This window comes from Balearica regulorum, chromosome Z, assembly GCF_011004875.1.
Source record: "Balearica regulorum gibbericeps isolate bBalReg1 chromosome Z, bBalReg1.pri, whole genome shotgun sequence".
Lineage (NCBI taxonomy): Eukaryota > Metazoa > Chordata > Aves > Gruiformes > Gruidae > Balearica > Balearica regulorum.
Genome location: NC_046220.1, coordinates 74,952,018 through 74,968,469, shown reverse-complemented (window position 1 = coordinate 74,968,469; position 16,452 = coordinate 74,952,018). Strand labels below are relative to the sequence as shown.

General features: G+C 40.7%; 1 protein-coding gene across 2 annotated transcripts in view; it reads right to left on the bottom strand.

The window, feature by feature from the left end:
• Positions 1–5,390: 5,390 nt before the first annotated feature.
• Positions 5,391–16,452, bottom strand: part of MTMR12 (myotubularin related protein 12) — a 35,270-nt gene continuing 24,208 nt past the window's right edge. Inside the window, exons 11-16 of one of the 2 annotated variants that reach the window (XM_075739611.1) lie at positions 14,970–15,048; positions 13,246–13,316; positions 12,049–12,221; positions 11,148–11,315; positions 10,044–10,205; positions 5,391–9,025 (exon numbers count right to left, since the gene is read on the bottom strand). In XM_075739611.1, coding sequence (XP_075595726.1) covers positions 8,441–9,025; positions 10,044–10,205; positions 11,148–11,315; positions 12,049–12,221; positions 13,246–13,316; positions 14,970–15,048 — 1,238 coding nt within the window. In that variant the 3' untranslated portion in view covers positions 5,391–8,440. The remainder of the gene's footprint in view (positions 9,026–10,043; positions 10,206–11,147; positions 11,316–12,048; positions 12,222–13,245; positions 13,317–14,969; positions 15,049–16,452) is intronic. The other variant, XM_075739610.1, reaches the window with a different exon arrangement.

The following is a 16,452-nucleotide window of genomic DNA, read 5'->3' as shown; positions in this document are numbered from 1 at the left end:
GATAACATCAGGCTTGCCAGCGACATGTTGTGGGATGATGTGCCCAGGTTGGAGGGACAGGGCGCTGGCGAGGGCCCTCGGCCTACTGCTCAGAGACGTGCTGGATGCACTACAGCACGCTCAAAGCCTAGAGGAGACGAGCCGTGGGCTCTGGATGCAACAGGAACCAACAGGGTAACACTGGGAAGATACATCAAAAGAATTCCAGCCACCCCAGCCAACAAGTCAGCCTCATCGGGGGTACAACTGAAATGCCTCTATGCAAATGCACGGAGCATGGGGAATAAACAAGAGGAGCTGGAGATGTGTGTGCGCCTGCAAGGCTATGACCTTATTGGCATTACTGAGATGTGGTGGGATAGCTCCTATGACTGGAGTGTTGGGATGGAACGATACAGGCTCTTTAAGAAGGACAGGCAGGGCTGACGAGGAGGGGGTGTTGTCCTCTATGTCAATGACCAGCTGGAGTGCATGGAGCTCCACCTGGGGATGGATGAGGAGCCCACTGAGAGCTTATGGGTCAAGGATTAAAGGGAGGGCTGGGGAAGGGGATGTCATAGCAGGGGTCTGTTACAGACCACCTGACCAGGGGAACCGAGCAGATGAGGCCCTCTATAGGCAGATAGGAGCAGCCTCATGCTCACAAGCTCTGGTCCTTATGGGGGACTTCAACCACCCTACATCTGCTGGAGGGACAATGCAGCTGAACGCAAGCAATCCAGGAAGTTCCTGGAATGTGTCAATGACAACTTTCTCCTCCAAGTGATAGAGGAGCCCACAAGGAGAGGTGCCACGCTGGACCTTTTTCTCACCAATGAGGAGGGCCTGGTAGGGGATGTGAAGCTCAAGGGCAGCCTTGGCTGCAGTGACCATGAAATGGTGGAATTCAGGATCCTCAGGGCAGCGAGGAGGGCACACAGCAAGCTCACTACCCTGGACTTCAGCAGAGCAGACTTTGGCCTCTTCAGGGCAGAATACCATGGGACAAAGCGCTGGAAGGAAGAGGGGCCCAAGACAGCTGGCTAATATTCAAGGGTCACCTCTTCCAAGCTCAGGAGCAATGCATCCCAACAAAGAGGAAGGCAGGCAAAAACACCAAGAGGGCCCCATGGATGAACAAGGAGCTCCTGGACAAAGTCAAACACAAAAAGGAAGCCTACAGAGGGTGGAAGCAAGGGCAGGTAGCCTGGGAGGAATACAGAGAAACTGTCTGAGCAGCCAGGGAGCAGGTTAGGAAAGCCAAGGCCCTGATAGAATTAAATCTGGCCAGGGATGTCAAGGACAACAAGGAAAGCTTCTACAGGTATGTTAGTGAGAAAAGGAGGACGAGGGAAAATGTGGGTCCCCTCTGGAATGAAATGGGTGACCTGGTTACCCAGGATATAGAGAAGGCTGAGGTACTCGACTTCTTTGCCTCAGTCTTCACTGGCAAATGCTTGAGCCACACTGCCCAGGTCACAGAAGGCAGGGACTGGGAGAGTGCAGAACCGCCCACTGCAGGAGAAAATCAGGTTTGAGAATATCTAAGGAACCTGAAGGTGCACAAATCCAAGGGACCTGATGAGATGCATCCACAGGTCCTGAGGGAACTGGCAGATGAAGTGGCCAGGCCACTCTCCATCATATTTGAGAAGTCCTGGCAGTCTGGCGAAGTTCCTGCCAACTGGAAGAGGGGGAACATAACCCCCATTTTTAAGAAGGGTAAAAAGGAAGACCCAGGGAACTACAGGCCGGTCAGTCTCACCTCTGTGCCTGGCAAGATTATGGAGCAGACCCTCCTGGAGACTATGCTCAGGCATATGGAAGATAAGGAGGTGATTGGTGACAGCCAACACGGCTACACTAAGGGCAAATCGTGCCTGACAAACTTTGTGGCCTTCTATGATGGGGTTACAGCGTTGGTGGACGAGGGAAGGGCAACTGACATCATCTACCTGGACTTGTGCAAAGCATTTAACACTGTCCCACATGACATCCTTGTCTCTAAATTGGAAAGACATGTATTGGATGGATGGACCACTCAGTGGATAAGGAATTGGCTGGATGGTCACACTCAAAGAGTTGTGGTCAACGGCTCAATGTCCAAGTGGAGACCAGTGACGAGTGGCATTCCTCAGGGGTTGGTACTGGGACCAGCACTGTTCAACATCTTTGTCAGCGACATGGATGGGGGATCGAGTGCAACCTCAACAAGTTTGCCGACGACACCAAGCTGTGTGGTGGGGTTGACACGCTGGAGGGAAGGGATGCCATCCGGAGGGACCTTGACAGGCTGGAGAGGCGGGCCTGTGAGAACGGCATGAAGTTCAACAAGGCCAAATGCAAGGTCCTACATGTGGGTCGGCGCAATCCCAAGCACAACTGTAGGCTGGGCGAGGAATGGATTGAGAGCAGCCCCCAGGAGAAGGACTTGGGGATGTTGGTTGATGAGAAGCTCAACATGAGCCGGCAGTGTACGCTTGCAGCCCAGAAAGCCAACCGTGTCCTGGGCTGCATCAAAAGCAGCGTGACCAGCAGGTCAAGGGAGGTGATCCTGCCCCTCTACTCCGGTCTTGTGAGACCCCACCTGCAGTACTGCGTCCAACTCTTTGGTCCCCAGTACAAGACAGACATCGAGCTGTTGGAGAGAGTCCAGAGGAGGCCACGAAGTTGATCAGAGGGCTGGAAACTATTTTTTTTAAGAGTGAACCCACAGTGGAAAGTCCAGGATGAGAAACTGGAAAATGCAGGAAGTGGCTTGTAGGAAACAAATTGGGTTCATCTGTGTAAGGAATTTAAGAAGCTTGGTAAGGCACATCCTGTTTTGATTTGTGAATTGGGGCCATAGTGAAAGTTGAAATATCTTCTTGCATCATCACCAAAACATGAAGCAATGAGCACTTACGCCCTCTGCATAAAATTTGCTTATCTGTCATCACATCCATGCATGAGCATGCTTTAAATCAATGCTGGTAGAAAGACAAAAGGAAGTGAATCCCACTGACTACAAAGCGAGCTAGCCAGCGAGCCCACAAAGCTCTGATATTTAAAAGCTTACTAGTATTTATAAAATACATGAAGATTTACACTCTTAATTAACACAACTGTACATTAATTCTAGCTGTGTTAGCTGTTCTTAATTGTAAATTTTCTTTGGATGGGAATAAAAAGAACAATAAGTATTGTAAGTAATCTTTCAGAAGTGACACAAATGTCAGTTGATTTCCAGGAAACGCAATGGGTCCCTGGCCTGAATTTTGGCTCCTACAATATCATGAAAAGTTTATTTCGAACACAAAACCAGACATTACCCAAGATAAAGAAAAAAAATTAATCCAGAGAAAACTGGGAGACCTGATCTAACTGTAAATAAGCACTTTCCTATCTGGTAGATGCATTGCTTTTAGCCTTAAAACTACAGATTTCAATCATGCCTGAGCTGCAGGTACAGGGGTTTTAGTTCAAACTAAATGTATTAACTACTGACACAGTAGGTGAGAGAGAGGAGATGGATGGAGGCAAGACTGAAGGTGCTATGGTGTGAGCAAGGGTGGGAAATGCCAAAGTAAGGATGAAGTTGAGGGAAGTGTGGTACGGCCGGACAAGTCAACACCATGGGAAATCAGTCTAGTCTAGTTCTGCTGTTCACAAAATAAATTAACAAATGCACTTCCTAGCTGAATGTTACCTGCCTGCTTTAAGCATCCAGGCATAACATTAAGTGAAGTACCTATTTCATTTTACTGGGTCACTGAGGTAAAATACAGAAGCCAAATGCTCACTGGAAGTGGAGTAACATGCTGCAGTTGAGCAACTGCATTTACTGTTCCATGATGAGGTTTCACAGCAGTCCACAACGCGGCAGCATCCAGCATCCCCTGCCCAAACACTTGCCAAAATGTTAGCAGTCCTCTATCAACCTCTTCTCAGCCTCTGTAACAAGTTTAAAGCTGATACTCTTTAAAGACAAACTTACCTCCCCGCAAGCCTCTCCAGGAATCAGAACTGTTTGCAGTCTCTACCACGTTCTTCTACCACAGCCTGAACCACCCCTTCCTGCTCCCTTTGTATTCAGTGTGGAGGTTCCCTCCCCACAAAACTGTTTCTCCAGCTCAAACATCAGCTGTCCTCACCTTCTGTGTCCACTCCTTTCCAAGATAATTCTACTATTCCACTAGGGAAGAGTTCTGCCATCCTGCAAGGGCTGACAAAAACTGTTTGTCACAACTTAACTTTACTATAAAGCAAGATAAAGGACTCAAGTCCATGAGAAGCAGCATTTTGCCTCTGCCACCCCCCCCCAACTATCAAATTAATCCTGGAAGACCATATGTAGTTCTGTATATAACGCTAGTTTTAGACTCAAAATTTTGAGTTCACTGAATGGGGGTTAGAACTAGATGATCTCTAAGGTCCCTTCCCACTCAAACCATTCTACAATTCCATGATCCATCTCCTCCCTGTTGCGGAAAATGAAGTCCATCCCACATAATTTCTGAGTTTTATGCAAAACCTAGCTCTTTTCAAGAAAGCACCAGGCAGTAAATACCACATATCATAGAACCATTTGGGTTGGAAGGGACTGCAAAGATCACCTAGTTCCAACCCCCCTGCCATGGGCAGGGACACCCTCCACTAGACCAGGTTGCCCAAAGCCCCATCCAACCTGGTCTTGGACACTTCCAGGGATGGGGCATCCACAGCTTCTCTGGGCAACCTGTGCCAGTGCCTCACCACCCTCACAGGGAAGAATTTCTTCCTAGCATCTAATCTAAATCGACCTTCCTTCAGCTTAAACCCATTGCCCCTTGTCCTGTCACTACACTCCCTCATAAACAGTCCCTCTCCAGCTTTCCTGTAGGCCCCTTCAGGTACTGGAAAGCCACAATTAGATCTCCCCAGAGCCTTCTCTTCTCCAGGTTGAACAACCCCAGCTCTCTGAGCCTGTCCTCACAGGAGAGGTGTTCCAGCCCTCTGATCATCATTGTGGCCTCCTCTGGACTCGCTCCAACAGCTCCATGTCCTTCTTGTACTGGGGACCCCAGAGCTGGACGCAGTACTCCAGGTGGGGGTCTCACAAGAGCAGAGTACAGGGGCAGAGTCACCTCCCTTGACCTGCTGATCATGCTGCTTTTGATGTGGCCCAGGTTATGGTTGGCCACACACTGCCATACAAGTGCACACTGCCAGCTCATGTTGAGCTTCTCATCCACCCACATCCCCAAGTCCTTCTCCTCAGGGCTGCTCTCAATATGAAGTTTCCAGCTAAAGATTAGAATGAAAGTAACCTTTGGTGTGACAAAACTAACCCATCATAAGACGTGTAGAGCAGAAAGTGTTCTACTACCTCCTGAAGAAATTATGCTTCGATGTTTTGGGCATAAATGGAAAAAGTTAACTGGAGCAAGAGATCAGGAGGCAGAGTTGGCTGTAATTATCTTTATAGAGTACATGTTTGCATTCCAATATGGTGTACATCAATAGTTGAACATTTTCACTAGTGAACACAGTCTTAAATCAAAGCCAAATGGTCAAAGTACATGCACCGATCTTTAGATGTGGGTGAGGCGGATGCACACCTTGTGTTACAACATGACCCAGCACTTCACAGCTGCTGCACCAGCTATTATTGTATAAGACTTCAAGAACAAGCGTCACAGGCTTTGAACATTCTCAGTGGCATGATTTGTAATTTGTGATTTGCACTAGTGCTGTTTTTGTACAGAAGTTAGTAATTTGTAATCTCTGGAAAAAATCTGAAGTTTTCAATTTGTACTCTGCGTATCACTGACCAGCTCCCAATCCATGCTCAATACACATTTGGTCTGAGACATACCCCACTATAGCAATTTCAAGAAGTTGCATAGTTTAACATTGTAAGAACAATGTTCCCCCTTAAAATGGGGGAAGACAAGTACATTGCTAAGACCAAAATAAACAGTGTTTTTAATAAACCCCCAAATAGTGACAATTCAGCAGACACTTTCTACACCATTTTAGTAACCTTCCATTGTCATCCTACTACACTACACTGAACTTTCATTTTCCTTGAGCTGACAGCACCTCTCCAGTAAGTACAACCAGGTCAAAACTACACAGCTTCCTCCCTCTAACAGTCTATAAAAATCCAGCATATAACTCAAAAAGCGTTGCCACTGCAGATTGTCAGAAGTGTGCTATGATTTAAAACATCATTTGCAAAATATGACCCTAAACATACATTCTCATTTCAGGACAAATACATTAAAGTATATTTTATTGACATTCTCCAAACAGCCCACTAGACAGAAATAACAGTATAAAAAAACCAAACTGTAAAGCTTCTAGCTTGCATTCAGTGTAAGAACTTGGAGGTATAAACAGAAGCCTGGAGTAAAAATATTAAGTACATTTCCAATCCCACAGTGCAGAAAACCAGTAACAATGGTATTTACTCTACATTAGAAGTGTTCTCATGTTCAATTCCACATATATGTTTCTCTTCCATATAAACTTCTAACTTATGTACAAATAAGATGTCCAACATCTGTTCTTTAATATAAATATGTAATCTTCACGACTGAAACATTATAACAGTTTGATCAAAAGCATAGAAAAATCCATTTAATATTTTTTCTATGGCAGTGTTTAAAAAACCCTTGAACCCTAATGACCTTAGAATGATAGGTATTTCTCTGCCATAAAAATGCATTGCTCATTCAACATGCAAAGTATTATTGCATACATGAGTCACTTGAACTACAATAATAGAGTCTGAACAGCATGTGCTGGACAGCCCGTTCTAGCAAGTGCTAGTTCTAAGATCATGTGTCACAGAAGAAAGCGTACATACTATTGTATTTTTAAATAAAACACTATAAACTCAAGTATTGTCCTCGCACTACTAAGACTTAAGGCAATCAGCAGTTGGGAGGCTTCAGGTTAGCATAGTTGCATTAAGCTGTCCCCCTTTCTCCATTAATACATGTATTTTAACATAGTAACATTTATTTTTAGAGGGCTGCTGATATTTTTTTGCTCTACATATTAATACAACTCAGTGTGAAGTGATTAATCAGTAACCCAGCTTAATATCCCCGATTACACTGAGCTGATGTAATTTAAGTAACAGTTTCTCCACAAGTTAAGTTTTCCAGCATGGATTTCTACATTGGTATGAAAAAAAGAGAAAATATTCAATGTCTACCCTCTCAGTATAACTGATTTTATAACTTGCATCCATTCTTGAGCTATTCTAGAATTTAAGGGTTCAAAATAGATTTGATAATCAAATAATATTCAGCTTTACAAAGAATGATTATTTGCAGTAAAAATACTTTATATATAAACATACACACAGTAGATCAAAGTCGACAGGCATTTCTTTATGGCTTTTTTCACTGAGGTACTGTTATAACATCCAGCAACAGGATGCAAGTGCTCATATGGTATGAACACCACATTCATAAGCTGTACCACCAAGTCGTGACAAGTGGCAACAGACTGCAAGTCCAGCTTCACTGCACGATTACAGAAAAAGAGTTTTCCCTTCTATGTGGAAGGTCTCAGTGCAAGCTACGGAAAGCCTCAAAGGCAACTGGCATAAATGGGAACATCAAAACGAAAGTCTCACTCTGTTAAAAGGAAAAAAAAACCACACTCATGGAAAACTAGAATCTGTCAGGCCATTTCTTACAATTAACAGCAAACATATGGGACTTAATATCCCAAGGCAGCAAGGGCATATAGCACAGCAGCCACACAATAAGACTTGAAATGTGTAGTTAAGCTCTTGCATCTGATCCTTAAGTTAAGTGCATGCACAGGCTTAGAGCAGTCAAGCTGCTATTGTAATACCACACAAGGTGAAGCGCTGCAAGCCAAAGTTGAACACTGTCAGAAAAGATGAGGCTGATAAGCACATGACTTCAGTTGATGCCACAGTAGACAGAAAACCCCTGGTGACCACAACTTACTCCTCAGCTGTAAAAAGCTTATTTGTGAATGCACATCTAGTTACACGTTTCCCTGTTTATATTAAATGGGTGGGAAATGCAGATCTATTAAACTCCTAGTCACCTTACTTTAGTACCCTTAACATAAGGGGAAGAGGTTTTATGTGATAGTAATTGTTGCTGTGTGTATTTAGTATTCCACCTTTACATCAGAAAATAATGGGGTTTTGTTGTTTGGTGGTTTTTTTCTTTTTTAAACAAAGTGGCCATATGGCTACTCCAGCTTAGACTTCTGTTCTTACTACACTATACTAAAAATGTGTTTCTGCAATAAATACTGTTAGAGTGAAATTGAAGTTCAAAATATGCTGTTAATTATGGCAACTAGTTCTTTCCAACCAAGGTGGGTTTTTTTAACCCCACAAACCCATTAAACAGGCTGCAGATGCTTGACGGAGTTCCTTATATGAGGATGCAGCACAACATTTAAAACTCAGAGCTTCACCACATACAATTCATATGTTAATTTATATACACTTTATGACATCACCACTTAGATCAACAAATTCGTCATCCCTCTTGACCAAGTCATCTTCGTCTTCCAAGTCTTTCCAGGTGCTAGTGGGTAAGGCTGGTTTGATAGACTGTCTCTGAAGTAAAGCAAATGGAAATAAGGATGACAAACGGGGAGAATTTATCAGCATTGGAACAGAATGTATATCTCCAGAAACAGCTTGACTATGCTGTTCATCCATTTTCACCTGCAGCCTTTGCACTTCCTCCATCAAGTCCAAAATCTTGGCAGCTGTAGCTATTGTACCACCACCATGAAGCTGGGCTTCAGGAATCCATCGTAAATACCGTTGTGCCCAGACTTTGATTTCAGGGCCATCAATGCGAGGTAACAGAAGACCGTGATAGTCAACAGGTTTACTATGCCAGCTATCATAAAATTCCCTGAAGGTATTAGGAGGTTCATCTGAAGAATTCATGAACTTGCCGATTCTTTTACCCAGGATGTTTTTAATTAAATGATCTGTTTCCTCCCTGAAAAATCCTCTCTTCGTGGGAGATTTTGTTTGTGTCAATGGCAAAGAAAGTTGCCGTTGATGCTTTAAGAGGAAAGAAAAGAAAAATATACTGAGGTAAATATTGATGGGACTTTAGAAAACATCTCAAGAGGAAGAAAAGCATAACCTGTATTCAGAAAATACTTACAAGCAAAGTCACTTAAACACAGCCACTGCTTTGCTATATAGTCTAAAACTATTACTCTTCAATGGCTAATACACCAAATACTTCACACAGCGTACTTCGTATTCCCAGATACCTTCCCTAAACTCTAACTATAGCAATGAAGTAACACCGAATAAAGCATTTTTCTTTGAAAAAACTACGATTCTTCACATACATTCAAGTATTACACACTTCCACGTTTAGTTTAAGCTAGTCACATAAATCAAAGAGCATTTCATTTACAAGTTTTTATCTAGCGGTTCCTTACTGTATCCCACTGCGTAAGAGTTCTCTGATTAATGCTGTAGATGATACTGACAGTCTCTCACTCAAGAATGCTTTGTACAGAACAGAATTTAACCAACAGGGATATTACAATTGAAAGAGGCTACTCCAAACAAACTTTTCCTACTGAATTTTTGCTACTTTCCAGTAATGAGGTGGTCCATCCATAATCTTCCATACTGTAGTTTTTGTTGGTGGTCCCCCTCCAAGTGCATACACATGCTCCAATTACACTCAAACAAAATGAGGGAGGCAATTATACACCTGCTGTGTATTTCAGTTAGGTACTCTGTGGAACAACAAAATAAAACTCACTTCAAACATGTCAGTGCAACTCACCTGGATGTTAAGTCCCATGAGTTACCACTACACTTGCACAAAAGTATAAAGAAAAAAACCCCTCTAAGTTCACAGCTATCTACAGCAACTGTAAAACAGTGATTTATAACTGAGGTGGGTGTAAACTATATCCAGGTGACTCTCAGGTATACGTCTATTTTGTCAATTAAAAAACTCTGCACCAACCCTTCCACTGTGAGTACATTTGAACTATGAGTTGTGCAAAATATTTTTGTCACTCAAAAACTAGTTAAGCAGCACATATCTTACTTTGAATCGTGCAGTTTTCCGTTGACTTTTATCTGGTTTTGTCTTCTCTGCATAAAAAGGGTTGTTCAGGAAAGCTTGGGCCTCAGGGTCAAACTGCACAGACCAGTCCCACACAGTGAGAAATCTGAAAGGACCGCTTTGTGTCTTGAGGCTTTCACCGCTCTGCCAAAACAAATAGGTCAGAATTAATACTGCTAGAAAGGAATTCTGACCAAGTCAAGGTGAAATGAAGAAACTGCCTTTTCACAGAAAAGGCCAGAGTTGCAACACCACTCATGATTTCTGTGTATTCAATAGCTGAACATGAGATGTGAGTGAGTACAGACACAAACACTATCTTTGTATTATTGTCTGTAACTTCAGACAGTATTTCATTTCAATACTGCAATCAGACTGTACTAAGAATGCCTTTCACAGTTGACAATAAGATTAAATAATCTAAGGAAAAAACAAGTTTGAAAATACTAGGAGTATGAAGTAGGGTAGGAGATAGACACTTGGATTCTTCAAACACATGGGGAATGTTGGGATTGTGGAGTAACCTCTCCAAACTTCAAAAGTTAACTGCAGTTATGCAGTGCTACAAGTTTAAATTTTATGATCAATGCTTTATTTATATGCAAGACAGTGATATTCACTCTTTTATTTTAGTGTCTGTGCAGTGTTGCAGAGGATACTCCCATTGCTTCCAGCTTCTTGGGCTAGAGAAAAGCATGCATCAAATGTAAATCAACATTTAGGAAACGTTTATTTTGGAATACAATAGAATATACTATACAAGAATTTTGTAGATAACTTATTCTGCAGGACAGCAGGATATTCCTCTCAGGTTAAGGAGCTCCATTTTCATTGGAGAGCAATAAACATGAAGCAATAGCTACACATTAGAAGTAATATCTTTGAGTTGTTTTCCTTTTGTCATCATGAACTCTTAAGTAATGAACTTGAATCCTTACACCCAAAGTTGCACTTATTCATGCTTCAAGGCACCACCCTTCAAATAAGTATGGAAAAACGTGCTGCTAGGGAACAATTCTGAGTGTTTCAAACCTTGTTGGTCAAACCTGTTCAGCACACTGCATCCAAAAAATTACAAATGCTTACCGAATTAGTGTCTTTTTGATGTTGTGAGTTGAAGAAGAAAGTGCTAAAAATAGGCACATAGAGGCTGTCTGACAAGACAGTTAAGTAAGTTTCTGTGAACTCAAATGCTGGCGGATACTGTTGTACCAACTGCCAAACACAATTTAGCAGGAGCAGAAAAACAGGAGCCTAAGAAGAGAAAATATTACATCAGTCTCAGAAAAAAAATATGTTCTACCACGCAGACTATTTTTATAGTATTTAGTGTCTCCAAATACAAATCTTACAATCTGGTTAACTATGAACTGCTGCGTATAACTTTGGCTGAACTCTGAAGAAGTATCCTCTGAGCTACCCTTGGCCAGAAGAGATGAACACTTTTTAATCTGAGTTTGCACACATTAACTTGCTATGGAAGTTGCTGCTATGCAGCCTTTTAAACTTGGCAAAGCAAAACTAGTTTATATCAATTCTTGATCAGAACTAGTCAGTTTACACTTATTTCCATTCTGTACAGCAATCTGATCTATTCCCAAAATATAAACAAAAAGGAAGAGGTGAGACTGCAACATTTAGCAAGACAGCATGAAGTTAAATTCTAGATGTGACAAGAACAGGCAATTCACGTCTGTTATTTCTATGGACACTACTATCACTTAACACAGTATAAAAGGACATGAGATACAGGTCTTTCAAAAGACTCCAAGACTAAATGCAAAATTTTACATTTGTTCTCTTTATAACTAAAGACATTGCTGAACTCTAAACAGCAAAAATTGTGACACTGTAGAAAACATCAACCCATAAAACAAAACAAAATTAAAGAACCTCAAAGTAATTGGAACTTCTGGGCTGACATCTAAATCACTTCTTATGCCAAGTAAACTTTTAAGTAGTAAGGAAAGTAATAAAAAACTCATACCTCCTCTTTGTCACTTTTATGTAAGTGGTTACAACGATCCAAAAAGCCATGTCCTCCAATTACCCACTCCTTCTGAATAAGGCTCTGAAACCCTGACTTTGTTCTGCTGTATGAATCCATCATCACTTGAACCAGACTAGAGATTACACAGCAGAGATCAGTAGCACTCTCTTCTACAGAAGAGAACAGAAACCACATTGTCTAAGCTATTCCTAAAACTTTGTGTAAGAAAGCAAAGTATTGCTAGCTTCACATAAACAAAATTGTATTTCAAGATCAGAGAAGTACACAATTTCTTGCAAGTGTTGTAGCATAAGACAAAGTTAATCCATGTTTCCAATACTTCCCTTTGTAAAAAGGTAAGATTTCTTGTACACTTATACTAGGATAATACTTTCACAATAAAACCTGCAAAAATCAAGCTTTTATATGCCCTTCAGTATCCACAATGCACACACTGTTCCTTCTTCTCTATGCTATCAGGCCAGCTATCTGCCCTTATCCTTCCTAGCCTATATGTATCTTTTCACAAGGTGTGAAATTGCCTCCTCATGCAACATGCATTCTTTACTCTTCAGGTGCCTTCTAGAAACGCCTCTTCCCCATGCTAGGTTTCTCAAATGGCAGTGTGTGGAAAAAAACAACTAAATTACTAATCCAAAAATAGCTTAATGGTTAACATTGAGTTTGGTTTTCCATGTGATTACTTTACTCAATGTAGGAAAACAAACAGCTCAAGATGTGTACAATAAGCATATTCTTTCGTGTATTTTTAATAAAGAGACTACAGAGTATTCAGTGTGTATCTAGAACATAAAAACATCCTTTTAGAAAGTTTTCATGCTCTGTGTTCTTTGTGTAGGTGCGTCCCTCCACCCCCTTAAAGTACAGCAAAAGGTTGATGAGACCTTTAATAAAATAAGAAACAGGAATGCATGAACAAGAGGTAGCATGACTCTCCTGCCAATTTATCAGCAGCTTTCTCAGGCACAACACATTTCCCTGAGCCTGGAACTATGTTTACCATGTTTTTTTCAACTATAGGAAGCATTTCCAGGAGTGAGATTTAGGTGTCTGGTACTTTTGAGTACTCTATGAATTTTACCAGCCTCTACCATAATTATAAACTTACAGCTTAAGCTACATCTAAAGAAATTCAAAAGAAACTTTAAAAAAAAAATCTCATTAAATTCTTACCTATAAGGAGAACATTTGTATGCTGTCTTTCCAGACACTCAGCAACTTCTATTGCTTTCTTCAAGACTCGCCTGTTGTGGTACAGGAAGATATAAGTGAACATTTTCATATCATTTTTACAATTCAGTTTCTTACATTAGTTTCTCCTAAAAGGGGTTAAATGTCATATTACTGAAACTTGACTAGTGCTTCAAAACAACGAAAACCATGCTCAACTCGTGTAAATGAAGAACCATTTAGCCTCAAAAGCAATCTTTCAACAGGTATCTTTATTTGGCCATTGGTCATGCATTTCCAGTTGTTATGTTTGTACATGTGTAATACAATATTCTGGATCAACAGCAGCCACCACACACAACCTAAAGTATTACAATTGCTAGAAGCCAGATCTTTATCCTGTCAACGTCACCACACTTATGTTCTACTACATACTACATTTCTCCCATAATCTGGTTTTAAGAGGCAGAAGGAAGGATCAGCAATCAGATCTTGTAAACATGCAGACAAAATTTATTCAGAGATTATCATTAAACAAGGAAGACTGAGTGGAATTAAAGATCACAAAACCAGAGGTAACACTGTTGGTTTCTAGACCTAACTCTTCATAAAATTGGTTATTTTCAGAAAAAGTGTGCACACAAATCGGGATTCTTGCAACTGCTTAGGTCAGTAATAGAAGCTGAGAGTTTATTTTGTAAGTGTGGAGTTGTCAGATTCTTTATGCTAGCACCTAGAATAGCTAAGGTGGCATTCCATCTAACTGCAAGAGCCAAGAAAAGGCTGATCCAGGAAACAACTGGATCCAAGTAGGGAAATGACCAGTCTCAAAACAACGTAAGAATAGGAACTTGGGCTGGCATTTATTTTAAGCTACTTGTAATCTTGGTTATGTCAATGCATTTCTCAACATACAATCTTCACTAGAAGATCTAATTCATCATACATTTAAATTCTGGATTAAGGAATGAATATCAATATTTATTGATTTTTATTAGGACTAGAAAGAACTGAAGCTGATTGCAGAAGACTGCAGCAGCACTTCATGGTAACAAGCTGATCACACAATAAACTGGCAGACAATAGAGTTAGCACGAAGTAACACTGAAAACAAATAAAACCCCTCAACATTCCACTATAACAAGCCTTAAGTTAGCCAACACCATTCCAACACTTACTCACTGTGGACTGCTGAGAGAAGAAAAAAGAACTTGAGGAACAATCAGGAGAGGAAGGGGACAAAACTGAGAACAACTGTCATTTTATAAATCTTTGGTGGGCTAACATCTTGAACACTGCAGTTCATCCCGTCCTAAAGGATATTACAGAAGTAGAAAGTACAGAGAAGAACGGCAAGGCTAGTCAGAGACACATCATGCAAGAAACAAATAGGATTCTTCAGTTTGGAAAGAATGTGACTAAGTGCAGGAGGGAAATTACTGGATCTATAGTTTTAATAGGTTTGCTGGAAGAGTTGTAATTGGAATGATCTGCTGCTTCTCACATCCTTTAATGTGGGAGGCTTAACACAAACCTGCACTGTAAAAATACTGTCTCACTTATTTCTCTTGTAGAAATAAGATACATAAATGGGACCATAAGTCTGTCTTAATTTTCTTTCCTACCAGAGATGAAGAATGTCGTCATATTTCAAGAAACTAGCTAGAAAAGCCACTATTAATGCATTTGACAACAATTTGAAACTCAGAAAATTAGATATAACAAACCTGATTATCTCTAGCCAGTTTGTGTTCTCCAGTAATGAAAACCATTTCACATCAGTTGCCCAGAAGTCTGTACTGTTATCTGCAAAAAGAAAACCAAAACTGGTTTGTTCACATATATGTAGTGCTAATTAACAGCCATCCATTGTATTACTCTTACGTTATGAACTGTTACAGAACAGCCAATACTAAGGAATCAGTAAATCCTCATCACTGTCAAAGTTAACAACTTATAACTAAATGAGGAAGTGAAGTAGTCCTACAAACACCAGTAAAGTTTTATAGCATCATAGGCTTTTAGAAAAAAAATGCTGTATGTTCATAGCAGCCAAACCAAGTAAATAAATCTGTTGACAAAATGGGAAAGGAAAAAGAAACTGAGTTGAATCAAAGGAGATGGTTCTTCTAAGTTCCAGTTGCCTTGACTCTAAAGCATGATCCATATAAAGATTAATAAGGAGGCTGGATTTTGAAAGCCATTACAATTGGAGCCAGAAACACAAGTGGGTTTTAGGGGGGTTACACAAATTCATGGGATGTAAGACTATATCTGAAAAAGGTTTTAAACGGTTTTCACTGCAACTGAAGAGGTATTAAAATACATTGAAAAGGGAATAGTTAAGACAAACAAGGAGGCCAAGTACAATACTACAAAGTCATTAAACTTAGGAGTTTCACTAGGATTTTTGTAGCTGGTTAAATGCAACCTAAATCTCTATTGCTTTTATTTCTACCAAAGTCAGTATTCAGACATTGGAAAGCTCTTGCAAGCTGATATGGTCAATTAAAATCATAATAAATTACCTTTCCTGCATAAGAGACAAACCTTGAAGCCCAAGGTCTGTGACAGTTCTATTAAGAAACAACTGAGATACACCACACCTCCCTCCTTCCCTACTCTCCCTTTGATAGCTTCAATCCGGCATGTTTCTGTATAACTTCTTTTCACCTCCTAAAGTCTCTCAATATGCTTCCAATGTTTACCTACAACACATACTCACTTCTGTCTTGTTTTCTGCAGCTTGCATCTATGAGACTCACGTGCATAAGCATTTATCTATTTTGTTCCTGTAGCTGTTCTGCCTCCATGTCTGCTTGTGCCCCTCATTCTGTTCATTACACATTTAAAATAAAAATCTTTCTTTCCCTGAGTCATTTCACCCTGGCTATAGAAACTAGTTCTCCACAAAATAGGCATTAGAATGCATCTTCAAGCTCCCTAGTCAGTTCTGTTCACAGATGTAGTTTTCTCCAATTTTTTTCTGATTAACATCTTCAAATTCACATCAAGCCTTTACGTATGATACCCTTTAAAGCATGTACATTACAGTACTTCAGGTAAGATACCCTTTACTCCCCAGTTCACCCTCTTTCCATCTGAATTCTAGAATATTCCCTTGTACTCAAATCTCATGTTCCATTTAGCCTGTCATCACTATTTGAAAAAACTCTGTCCATTCTGAATCAAGGCAAAATTATAGTACTA